This window comes from Chiloscyllium punctatum, chromosome 39, assembly GCF_047496795.1.
Source record: "Chiloscyllium punctatum isolate Juve2018m chromosome 39, sChiPun1.3, whole genome shotgun sequence".
In the NCBI taxonomy this organism is placed as follows: Eukaryota; Metazoa; Chordata; class Chondrichthyes; order Orectolobiformes; family Hemiscylliidae; genus Chiloscyllium; species Chiloscyllium punctatum.
This window is the reverse complement of record NC_092777.1, coordinates 56,768,450-56,781,865: the sequence shown is the minus strand read 5'-3', so window position 1 is coordinate 56,781,865 and position 13,416 is coordinate 56,768,450. Positions and strand designations below refer to the sequence as shown.

The 13,416-nt window shown below is 41.0% G+C and overlaps 1 protein-coding gene across 2 annotated transcripts in view; it reads left to right on the top strand.

The window, feature by feature from the left end:
• cep131 (centrosomal protein 131) overlaps positions 1 to 13,416 on the top strand; it is a 134,705-nt gene that overhangs the window by 27,748 nt on the left and 93,541 nt on the right. For both annotated transcript variants that reach the window (XM_072558775.1, XM_072558774.1), the window contains exons 5-7: positions 892 to 1,022; positions 4,776 to 4,889; positions 7,498 to 7,650. In XM_072558775.1, the coding sequence (XP_072414876.1) occupies positions 892 to 1,022; positions 4,776 to 4,889; positions 7,498 to 7,650 (398 nt within the window). The remainder of the gene's footprint in view (positions 1 to 891; positions 1,023 to 4,775; positions 4,890 to 7,497; positions 7,651 to 13,416) is intronic.

The following is a 13,416-nucleotide window of genomic DNA, read 5'->3' as shown; positions in this document are numbered from 1 at the left end:
TGTGTGGGTCAGGTGATGCCTGTGGATATTTTAAAGTAAGTGGTTTCTGATCCTTTATTTTTGAACCTATTTTAGTCCATAGAAATCCAGGTACCAAATTGACCAAATGAATTCACAATTCAATAATCCTTAATCTGTACTATTGTGATAGCAATAACTTTTTAAAAACTGCAGTTAGGTTTGCAAGATGTGATTATTTTTTGTGAAACCATTATGGGTGTCCCATGTATGCTTTTCTGTCCAAGCAATCATTTACATCATTCCTAAGTATTCTGTCAAAAATGTTACCTCTACTGGTGTCTAACTAATGGGACTGTAGTTTCCTCCTTCTGTCATGTCACCTTTTTTTGAAGCCTTGGTTCATCCAGCTTAATCATTTTATACAATAGTATTGTCCCCAAGCTCTGTCCAAATGCTGGATTTACTGATGACCCAATTGGAGACCTGAAAAGAATACTCATCTTCACTTACATGACCTGAATGTCTTATACTTCAAAGAATTATACAGTTCTTCTGTAATCCTTGCTGTTGGATCTCCCCTAACTGATGTGTGGGAAACCACTTGAGTAACTTGTAGTGGAAAGATGAAGTTAGTTTTAAATCTAGTGATGTCACACATACTGTACTAAACCAGATAGTTGAAGAGAAAGCAACTTCTTGTAAAAGATCGTTCCACTGTACTTATGACTTAACCATTTAATGACAAGTCATTTGTTGTTGATGAGAGCCAGGAAGGTAAAAGTGGCTATTGTATGACCTTGGCTTCAGCACAGTGTAGAAGGATAGTATTTTCTGTTTTAAATACAAGCAATTCATTTCAAAAACAATGGACATATTTGTAGAATAACCTGTTGTTTCTCCATTCCGGTCTTTGTTTCTTCCGAATGGCAGGATGAAGAGCCCAGAGCTTTCCCAGTTCCTGTTAGTGGTCGCAGTACCAGTACGATAGACGTGCCTGTCTTGTCGAAAAGGAGAGAGACCGCAACTGTGTCACTAGCAGCCAACTTTACAGCCAACAATCGGTTAGTGGATTTCTGGAAAGCTATAATAAGGATATAAGAATAAAAAAAGTTAATTCCCAAATATAATTGAAAGTACCTTTTGATCTTTGAACTTTACAGAAATGTTTAATAGTATGATGGTACATTTTGTTTTTTATTAGTAAAGAATGGATTTTGCCCTTTCATACATGCTTCTGTGTACTTTCAGCACTATTACTGTCCACTCCTGGATACTACCACACTTGAGAGAGGATGTGAGGATTCTTGATAATGTTTAGAGGAGGAAAGTTTTTGGAATGATTCCCTGGCTGAGGGAATTTAGCAATTGGATTTAGCAATTGTTGATGCTAGAGTTATTCTTCTTGGAGTAAAGAAGTGTGAGAAGTGATGTGATAAAGGACACAGGTTATGATAAATTTAGAGAAGATAGAAAGAAAAGCTGTGCCCATAATCTGAGACACAAGGAATAGGGAGCACAGAATTTGGACTCTGGGGAAACGATAAAGGAAGTTATTTTCTATGAATAAGTGGAAATGACCCAGAACTTGCTGTCAGTGAGATTGATGGAAGTGGTGCTGGTGAATGATTTCAAAAGAAAATTGGATGGCACCTGAGGAAAACAAACTTGCAGTGCAATGCAATAGAGTCATAGAGATGTACAGCATGGAAACAGACCCTTCGGTCCAACCCAATCTCGTCCCATCTGCCAGCAGCCGGCCCATATCCCTCCAAACCCTTCCTATTCATATACCCATCCAAATGCCTCTTAAATGTTGCAACTGTACCAGCCACCACCACATCCTCTGGCAGCTCATTCCATAAACGTACCACCCTCTGCGAGAAAAAGTTGCCCCTTATGTCTTTTTTATATCTTTCCCCTCTCGCCCTAAACCTATGCCCTCTAGTTCTGAACTCACTGCCCCCAGGGAAAAGACTTTGTCTATTTATTCTATCCATGCCTCTCATAATTTTGCAAGTCTCTATAGGGTCACCCCTCAGCCTCCAACGCTCCAGGGAAAACTGCCCCAGCCTGTTCAGCCTCTCCCTTTCGCTCAGATCCTCCAACTCTGGCAACATCCTTGTAACTCTTTTCTGAACTCTTTCAAGTTTCACAACATCTTTCTGATAGGAAGGAGACCAGAATTGCACGCAATATTCCAATAGTGGCCTAACATGTCCTCCCAACTCCTGTACTCAATACTCTGACCAATAAAGCAAAGCATACCAAACGCCTTCTTTACTATCGTATCTACCTGCGACTCCACTTTCAAGGAGCTATGAACCTGCATTCCAAGGTCTCTTTGTTCAGCAACACTACCTAGGACCTTACCATTAAGTGTATAAGTCCTGCTAAGATTTGCTTTCCCAAAATGCAGCACCTTGCATTTATCTGAATTAAATTCCATCTGCCACCTCTCAGACCATTGGCCCATCTGGACCAGATCCTGTTCTAATCTGAGGTAACCCTCTTCGTTGTCCACTACACTTCCAATTTTAGTGTCATCTGCAAACTTACTAACTGTACCTCTTATGCTCGCACCCAAATCATTTATGTAAATGACAAAAAGTAGAGGGCCCAGCACCGATCCTTATGGCATTCCACTGATCACAGGCCTCCAGTCTGAAAAACAACCCTCCACCACCACACTCTGTCTTCTACCTTTGAGCCAGTTCTGTATTCAAGTGGCTGGTTCTCCCTGTATTCCATGAGATCTAACCTTGCTAATCAGGCTCCCATGGGGAACCTTGTCAAATGCCTTACTGAAGTCCATATAGATCACATCTACTGCTCTGCCCTCGTGAATCTTCTTTGTTACTTCATCAAAAAACTCAATCAAGTTTGTGAGACATGATTTCCCACACACAAAGCCATGCTGACTATCTCGAATCAGATAGAGTGGGGACTTTCTGGTTTGCTTTCTAGAGGGCCAACATGGATTCAATGGCTGTCTCCTTCCGTGCTGTGATGCCTGTATGTCAGGAATAATGTATCTTACTGTGGCATTTATTTATTCTATTTTTTTCAACATGAAAAGACTGCCATCCTGAATTTATCCCATGATTTAATAACCTGCAGTTAATAAATTATGTACTGTGCTGAAAAGTATTAATTAGTTTCGGAATGGATTTGGGGTACTGTCATTCATGAGAAAGGGCCAATTGCTAATTTGTTTTAATTTGAGCCAGACTGACTGGCTTGATGGTGAAGCTCTTGCATTTGTCATCACCTGTGGTCTGTCTGAGAAAGCAGAATCTGGCTGGAGAACCAGTCTGCTAGCCTGCTCACATAGACACTAATGATCTACGTGTTCTTCTTATTGCACTGTAATTTCAAAAAAGAAAGTTGTAGAGTTGCAATACTACGGATTCTATCATAAATGAAACTTAACGCCACAGTGCTTTCCTGGAGCTCAGCAGCTTTCAGGTCCAAGTGTACTACAGTTTGCTCTTCTGCTTTTAATTACCATCCAGTTAAACCCGCTGTAACATGCTCTAATGTGCCAATTGAGTACAGTACTAAGTAGACCATAGTGAATAAAAGTGAACAGGGCAGATATGTGCAATTAGGATGATTGCTTGTGTGGAATATAAACATCAGTATAAATCCTTTTCAAGGATTAGCTGTTTCTATGTTGTAATTTCTATTTTACACCGATAATGGATGGTGGTTTTATCACTGAAAGATGACACAATATTTGCAGTTAGCTGCCGGATAAGATGGAGAAGATAGCCTGAGATTGGAATCTTTTGCTGTCTGATGGCAGGGTTAGAGATGAGAAGGACATTTAATTACATAGAATGATGGTTAGCTAAAATAGTGGACGGATGTGCTCGGATGTTAAATTTATTCTTTTGTTGTCTTTTATTTTGAGGAGCTGTTAATGGTCCATCGTGTCTGTGCAACTCTATCCAATTAGTTAAATTTTCCCAGTTGTATCACATACTCTGCAAATGTCAATCTTACAAGTATATATCTGGTTGCCTATTGAAAGCCATGGTTCTACCTCCAGCACTTTATCAGGCAGTGAATTCTAGATCATTTTTATTATCATAATTTCATAATCATAACAAAAATTTTCCTCATTCTCTGGATTATGACCAATTATCATAAACTCTGCTTTCTGGTTACCAATTGTCCTCTCTGTGGAAACTTTTTCTTCTGACTTCATTGCATTAAAGCCTTTCATTATTTATCAATGCAGCCATCAAATATCCTCTTGACCTTCTCTCTGCAAGGAGAACAATCTTAGCTGTTCTAGATTTTCCACACAACATAAATTCCACATATCTGTGCAGTTTGTGAAATGGTTATCGTGAAATGTTTATTATGATTCACTATATGGATAGAAAAGCAGACTTTACAATGTGTACGATGCTTCATTGATTTAAAATATGCCCACACCATGAATCAATAGGTAAAAGTCATGGTTATAAATTTATTTTATCAACTCTATTGCAATGCAGTTTATTTATACTTGAGTATGCAAGCTTGAAACAATTCAGCCATATCTTGCTTTGGAGAGAGATGCTGACTGGTGGATTTTAAATTCAATCAATAAAATCTGGAATTAATAAATCCAGTCTCAGTAATGGTGACCAACATCATTGCCTCCGTGTATAATACAACATGTTGAAAGCTGTCAGGATTTGCTAAACAAAGTCAAAATGCTTAACTTGGAGAGTGTTTGCTCATGTTTATCCAAATAAAATAACTTCATTGCAAGATGTTTTGTCTTTGTGGGTTGAATAATTTTTAATTTTCTTGCTTTACAGGAGTAACAAGGGAACCGTTGGGAATTCTGTCACCACAATGCTGCACAACAACTACCCAACTATTGATAAACTTTTGACCCCAAAAAGCTCCAATCAGAAAGCCACATCTCTGAAGTAAGTGTAATATTCTTCTGAATCGTGGAAACTATTCAAAAATCAATTTAAAATCCTATTATTCTCACTTATTTATGAAATGATAATGTTTGCAATTGTATTCAAAGTCTGATATCTTTTCTCTATGGTCTAATTTTATTAATGCATACAACCAAGAATATCAGCGGATGCTATATCACATTTCTTGACCGTGGCAGGGTAGCTCAGTGGTTAGCACTGCTGCCTCGCAGCACTGGGGACCTGGGTTTGATTCCAGCCTCGGGCGACTGTCTGTGTGGAGTTTGCATGTTCTCCCTGTGTCTGCATGGGTTTCCTCCAGGTGCTTGGGTTTCCTCATTTCCCCTCCCCCCCCCACCTTGTCTCAGTCCCAACCCTCGAACTCAGCACCACCTTCCTAACCTGTAATCTTCTTCCTGACCTCTCCGCCCACACCCCCACTCCGGCCTATAAACCCTCACCTTAACCTCCTTCCACCTATCGCATTTCCAACGCCCCTCCCCCAAGTCCCTCCTCTCTACCTTTTATCTTCGCCTGCTTGGCACACTTTCTTCATTCTGGATTAGTGGTGCTGGAAGAGCACAGCAGTTCAGGCAGCACCCAAGTAGCTTCGAAATCGACGTTTTGGGCACAAGCCCTTCTTGTGCCCGAAACGTCGATTTCAAAGCTACTTGGATGCTGCCTGAACTGCTGTGCTCTTCCAGCACCACTAATCCAGAATCTGGTTTCCAGCATCTGCAGTCATTGTTTTTACACTTTCCTCATTCCTGAAGAAGGGCTCATGCCCGAAACGTCGATTCTCCTGCTTCTTGGATGCTGCCTGACCTGCTGCCCTTTTCCAGCAACACATTTTCAGCTCTTTCCTCCCACAATCCAAAGATGTGCAGGTTTGGTGAATTGGCCATGCTAAATTGCTCATAGTTTTCAGGGATGTGTAGGCTAGGTGCATTGGTTGGGGTAAACATAGGATAATAGGGTAGTGGAATGGGTCTGGGTGGACTTGTTGGGCTGAAGGGCCTGTTTCCACACTGTAGGGATTCTATGATTTCAGTCTGCAGTAACACTTTGGTATTCAGTATGGTACATTGGATTTTATCAATGGCAAGGGTACAGCTTTTGGCTTTGGTGGGTCACTGGCATTGTACCAATGCCTTTAAGCTGGTGGCAACAGAAGAAATTCCCAAAAGAATTGAATTCCAATTTGCAAGACGTATCCCATAGATGTATGCCAAATCTCAAGAGGAAATTAAAGTCAACAGTACAACATGCTCCACTGGGGCCATTGAGGACATTTGATAGGACTGCTTAAGATGAGGTTCCTATTCTTGTAGGGATCTGGAGGTTCCTTGAAGCTATGCTACAGACAGAGTGGGCTGTGTAACCTTTGCATACTGTGCCTCAGAAGGCTAGATTGGACAAAAAGGGAAATGATGGATGGTGAGGAGCTGTGAGAGTGGCATTGTTCTTCTGCAAACAAAGATGAGGGTGTTGATTAGGAGAACATCATCAACATGATAAAGTGCAACAGCACAACAAGCTGGACAGAACTTAGTTCTGTTGTAAGTAGTTGTCTCTAAGACAGGTGAAGTCATCATTCATTGACTGTAAATGTGCTGATTTTGGAAAGGCAAAGAGCCCCTGTTTATTCCCAAATGCAAGTACAGCTTATCGGTTAGTTCCTCTCTTTCCTGTTGTGCAATAAAAGTTAATGTTACAAATCATTAGAAGGTTTCACAACATTTGATGCTCCTACATTCAAACATGGCAATGATTTATGCTAGTATATGGGACAGAATAGTAATCCTTCAGGCGGGGTTTCTGACAGAGTAGCAAAAGGAAGTGTAGCCTCTGTAGCTTCATTCTTGCAGTTGATGATGTAAAGTGAAAATGTGAAATTCAAAATACATTGAGATATCTCCCCTGCCACCTTGGTGCCCTCCGAAGGTTTTAATTTTCCTTTTAATCCCACTATGTTGATGTAGAGTCCTATGGTCTGAGACTGGCATGGAGGAAGTCTGCTGGTTGATGTTTTGGGCGGACACGCATGGGGACCTTTCTGCCTCGGGTGCCCAGACATATTGAGAGTGTGCCACCCAGAGATATCCTCACCATCCTGGGTTTGAGCATCCATGGGGGTGAGGGTTGCAGGCAGGGGTGAACTGTCTTGGCCTTCTCTTCCATATTTTCTTCTGCAGTGAGACAAAGGCAAAGATTGGAGATGATAAATCCTGCCAATTCCATGCTGTCTTACCCTTCCCAAGGAATCAGCTTGTATATCACTTTTTTAGTCTCCTTACTGAATGTCTGTTCATTGGAAACAAAACTTTTGCCATTTGTGAGTTTATTGAACATTAACATCTTGGTATCATTTGGAACTTGATTTCACTATCCTTTATATAAATTAATTTTTTAAAAACTAATTGTTTATATATACCCACTGTTCAAGAACAGGCATTTGAATAAAGCGTTGGAAGGTTACCAGGGCATATGGGCTAGTACTGAAGCATGAGTTATTCTTAATGCTTTCTCATGAATTAAGATACGAAATGTTCATCTGTTTTGTATACATGGATTCTAAGGCGATTGTTGGAATGTTTATATGTTTTGACAGCAACATGATTAAGATGCCAGCTAATGAGGAGAATAGCTTGGATCAGGGCTCCTTTAAGAAATCACAGAAAAACCTATCCAGTAATAATGTTGTAACAAGAAATAACACAGCCCTGTTGAAGAAAAAGGAAGTGACTGAGGAGGAAGCAGAAAGGTCAGTTTTAACATTTGATAATTGCAGTTAAGAAGTAGTTATAATTTGTAAAACTAGATCAGAATCTACATTGTATTTTCTAGCCACATCATGACAAGGTAGTTGAATATTTGTCCCCACAGATGGTGAAATTTAACTGTCAAACTCTGTGGTTGTCTTTATAATGTGTTTTACTCTGTTTTAATTAGCTTGCAGGAATCATTTGTCAATAAATACTGACTTGAGAGGGCAAGATCTGGTTGTATTGTCTACTTGAGATATGTGCAAATTCATGAGAATAGATATTGGAACCAATGGCAAAATCTTCTGATCTCACTGGAGTTGAGCTTGGAGCTCCGAAGGATATTTACTTAGGCAAGATAATGGTGACCTGAACTGCATAGCTTTCCTGCCCCCTTGTCAGATGACACTCACTCAAGGGCTTTGACACACTGCAGCTGGAATTAACCAAGGTCTGGGGAAGGGCTGACATTTTCATCATGCACTGTGCCCAACAGATGAAATGGTAGAGGCCACTTGTGACCTGAGGCTGGGTAGGTGGTTTTTTGTCGAAGAAATGAAAGGCAATCAATGCCTGAACAACAGGATGGCAGGAACCCAATAAGAGCTAACTCTTGCTTTGCTTTTAACTCCTTCTGAACCTCCCTTTTCACACATTCCACCTTGAGAGATGGAAGAATGAGGAACGGTTCTCCTCATTGCAGCAGCCATGGAAGCCTGAACAGTACTGCTGAGCACCAGAACTGCCGACCTTTGCCAGCTCTTGTTGCAGTACTTCTGGACCTACTCTGGGTCTTGATTCCAGGGGAAAACCTGCTGATGGTCTTGCCACCAACTGATTTGTGTGTAACATGGCAGACCTGTCCAAGACAAGGCAGCATGGATCTTTCGCTTGCTCTCCAGCTAGCAGGTAAGAGTGGCACGGCAGCTCAGTGGTTAGCACTGCTGCCTCACAGTGCAAAGGACCCACGTTTTACTGCATGACTATCATCTTTTAGAGATCGGGGGATGCTGGAACAAGCCTGGAGCATGAAGTGCAGAAATTATTGATGAATATTTGAACTGAGCAGCTGTGAAACTGATCACTATTGCAAAGCCCAAATAGCTTGGTCAGAAATCTTAAGTTTTCTTAAGTCTGGTGTTAATTGATTTCATTTTATATTTCGTACCATTCCAGCTAATTAACTTAACCTCAGAATAGATGACTCAAGGCTGTGGTGCAGTACTGTGCATATATCTGACCGTTGTAGGTCTGATTGCAAACAACAATGATACAGTACCGGAGGAGATAGAGTGTTTAATGGCATGGTATAAAGATAACAATCTCTCCATCAACGTCAGCAAAACAAAAGAGCTGGTCATTGACTTCAGGAAGTGGAGTGGAGGCCATGCTCCTGTCTGCATCAATGGTGCCAAAGTGGAGAGGGTCGAGAGCATCGAGTTCCTGGGAGTGACGATCTGTCCTGGCCTACCCAAATCGAGGCAACAGTCAAGAAAGCACACCAACACCTCTGCTTCCTCAGACGGCTAAGGAAGTTTGCCATGTCCATAAAGACTCTCTTAAATGTTTACAGATGCACCATAGAAAGCATCATACCTGGATGCAGCACGGTATTGTATGGCAACTGCTCTTTCCAAGGCTCCAAGGAGCTCCAGAATTGTGAACACAGCCTGGTCTGTCATGCAAACCAGCCTCCCATCCATTGACTTCATCTACATTTCCTGCTGCATCAGGAAAGCAACCAACGTAATCAAAGTTATATTCCCATTCCCAGTTATATATTCTCCCATCCTCTTCTACCAGTCAAAAGATATAAAAGTTTGTTTGATGTACCAACAGATTCAAGAACAGCTTCTCCCTAGCTGTTAATGTTAATCTCTCTCTGCACCTTCTCGGTAGCTGTGACATTGTATCCTGCACTCTGTTCTGTTACCCTGATGCACTTGTATAGTATGATCTGACTGTGAGGTACATAAGACAGCAGTTTTCACGGTACCTCAGTACATGTGATAATAGTAAATCAATTAAATCAAAATTATTCTACACAGCACTAACTGATGCTGAAAAGCACATTTTAGCCTTTTTGTCAAATTTGTGGGAAAAGAGCGGGTATAATATAATGTTGAGGAATGTATCAACCAAAAACATTGAAACAGTGGTTCAGTGTTTCCGATCAGTGTTACAGTATTCCAGTAATTGGTGTGGTGTTGTATTACCCAAACAATTGTACAATAGCAACTCACTCTTGGAGAGCTAAATCCTGGCACTTCAATAGGTTACTTGTTTTCATCACCTGATGTGGTTATTCTTTAAAAATGAGTATTTACTTAAATCCTGAAGCATGTTGCAGATTTCAAATGGAATCTTGCTGTGTAAAATTAGGCCATGCCATAATATCTGTGGTTGGCTTTAATACTTGTTTTAATGCACAGCTTGAGCCACTTAATTTGGAAATGTCTACTATATTCTTAGTTAAAAATCACACAACACCAGGTTATAGTCCAACAGGTTTAATTGGAAGCACACTAGCTTTCGGAGTGACGCTCCTTCATCAGGTGATTGTGGAGGGCTCGATCGTAACACAGAATTTATAGCAAAAATTTGCAGTGTGATGTAACTGAAATTATACATTGAAAAAGTGATTGTCTGTTAAGCCTTTCATCTGTTAGAATACAGTGATAGTTTCACTTCTTTCATGTGTAAATCACAAAACCGTTTTTTTAAAGCTGCATTCTCGGGTTAGCTGTTAACAATGGTGATAGCTAGACAATATGTTGGAGGTGTTAGCCCCCTATGTTCTCACCTTCAACATATTGTCTAGCTATCACCATTGTTAACAGCTAACCCGAGAATGCAGTTTTAAAAAAAAGGATTTTGTGATTTACACATGAAAGAAGTGAAACTATCACTGTATTCTAACAGATGAAAGGCTTAACAGACAATCACCTTTTCAATGTATAATTTCAGTTACATCACACTGCAAATTTTTGCTATAAATTCTGTGTTACAATCGAGCCCTCCACAATCACCTGATGAAGGAGCGTCGCTCCGAAAGCTAGTGTGCATCCAATTAAACCTGTTGGACTATAACCTGGTGTTGTGTGATTTTTAACTTTGTACACCCCAGTCCAACACCGGCATCTCCAAATCATGACTACTATATTCTTGACATTGTATAAATCATTATGTTTTGTAATAGTTGCTTTTTATTTTCTAGTTTGAGTTGGTCTGTGTATTGTTAGGAAGGATGCAGTACAGATTTATGCACTAGTTTACTTGGTGTGAATAGAAAAATTCCTTCTGTCGCTAAAATTTTCAGCTTTGATTCGAGTTAGTAAGTTAAATAGTATGTAAGTTAACATGTAAATAAATTATTCCATAAATTGGAATTAAGCCTTAAAATTCTTCCTAAAATCATTGTAAGGTGAAAATTGCCATCTTGCATTGAAGTTTGTGTTGCTATTCCTTCCTTAAAAAAAATGGATGCTCCATTTCCAGATTTGAAGGGCTGGCTTAAAATGTCCCGCCATCAAAACTGCAATGCATCTTGCTACCTGCTCCTAAACTAGTCGTGTTCCTTTGGTTATTCAATCAACTTCCTATTTGCCATGGTTACAATGTCTGGCTCTGCTGTACGGTCAAAACTGGTTCACATTTTTCCATGAAGTGGTAGGGTACATTTTTGCAATATTGTCCACTTAAAATATGCTGCTCTTCCACTGTCTCATTTCCAGTCAGTCCATTCAATGGTCAGTATGAGGCAGAGTACACACACTTGACACTGTTACTTTAAATGGTACTGGGTTTGTTGAAGTTGACATGCTATTGATCTAGGAGAGAACAAAGCACTGCTCTTTATTGCTGGATAATACTTGAAAGTAACAGGACAATGAGTGGGTCATCACATCATTTGAACCAGATCTTTGGGGGCTTCTATGTCCATAAATGGTAGAAACCTAAAGAGAGAGTGCTGGAAAATCTCAGCAGATCTGGCAGCATCTGTATGGAGAGAAAAGAGCCGACGTTTAGAGTCTAACTGACCCTTTTGTCAAAGCTAAAAAAAAGGGGAGAAATAGGGAGGTATTTATACGAGGCTGAGAGAAGGCGAGTCATGGCTCTAGAAGCAAAGGTAGCAGTAAAGAGGTGATAATGACAGTGCATGGAGAGATTATGGGGAGATTAGAAGCTGTGAATGACCAAGGCTGAAGCCAGTGCTATGTGACAAAATATGGGGGGGATGGGTGAAGCAGAGGCAAATGGAAAACAGGGGAGAAGGGTAGCAAAGGGGGAAGAGGAGAGGGAAAAAGGTGATGAGAGAGTGGGGAGCTAGAGGAAGAGAGACAATCAAAAAATAAGAGGAACAGAACAGTGAAAGAAATATAAAAAAAAATGAAATGAAATAAAACTACGGAGCAGAATGAAAACAAAGGAGTCGAGATGGGATAACCTGAAGTTGTTGAATTCAGTGCTGAGACCGGCTGGCTGTAACGTACCTAGTCGGAAGATGAGATGCTATTTCTCCAGTTTGTGTTGAGCTTCACTGGAATGTTGCAGCAGGCCAAGGACAGACATGTGGGCATGGGAGCAGGATTGTGTGTTGAAGTGGCAAACAATGGGAAGGTCCGGGACCTGATTGCGTACAGATCGAAGGTGCTCAGCAAAGCAATCACCCAGTCTGTGTTTTGTCTCTCCGATATAGAGGAGACCACATTGGGAGCAACGAATGCAATAGACCAAATTGAAAGAGGTACAAGTGAAATGCTGCTTAATCTGAAATGAGTGTTTGGGGCCTTTGATAGTGAGAATGGAAGAGGTAAAGGGGCAGGTGTTGCACCTTCTGCGATTGCATGGGAAGGTGCCATGTGTGATGGGAGAGGTGTTAGGTGTGATGGGAAGGTGCCGTGTGTGATGGGAGAGGTGTTAGGTGTGATGGAGGAGTGGACTAGGTTGTCCTGGAGGGAACGATGTCTGCGCAATGCAGACAGGGTGAGGGGAGGGAAGATGTGTTTAGTGTTGGCGTCGTGCTGGAGTTGGCGAAAATGGCGGAGGATTATTCTTTGCATGTGAAGGCTGGTGGGGTGAAAGGTGAGAACAAGAGGGACCCTATCCTTGTTCTGGGAGGGGAGGGAGGGGGTGAGGGTCATGGCACGGGAGTTGGACTGCACACTGTCGAGAGCCCTGTCAACAACTGTAGGTGGGAAGCCACGGTTGGAGAAGGAGTACATATTAAGAGCACCACTTTGGAAAGTGGCCTCATCGGAACAAATGTGGTAGAAACTGGGGTTGATGGGGTTGAACTGATCGGAAGAAGCTGAAATGAGTTACTAAATGACAATAATAAAATAAAGCTTTAGTTTGATACACCTAACTAACATCTAATCAACTTTATGCAAGTGAGAAAGTAATGGGTGCAAGTTTTCATTGTTATATGCTCTGAACCAGACCAGACCGCCCCGTCCTGCCAAACTATTGTGAGGAGAGGGCCGAGACCCTAACTTTTATATTTATTTAAAGAGAAGAGTAAGGTGCTGTGTTCCAGAACATGGTTCAATAGGTCTACCACTAGGCTTTAATCAAAACACACTTTACTCTGACAGCATAAAAAAAGAATTGGCATAACTTTATTGAAATACCTAATAAGGTTGTGTGTTATTTAACCATTAATCATTTACTGTTCCAATATGGGCTGCATCCCAAAAACACACTGCAGTATTTGGCAAAATAACAATTCAGCAAAACAGTTATGATTCTCACATGCTGTCTCC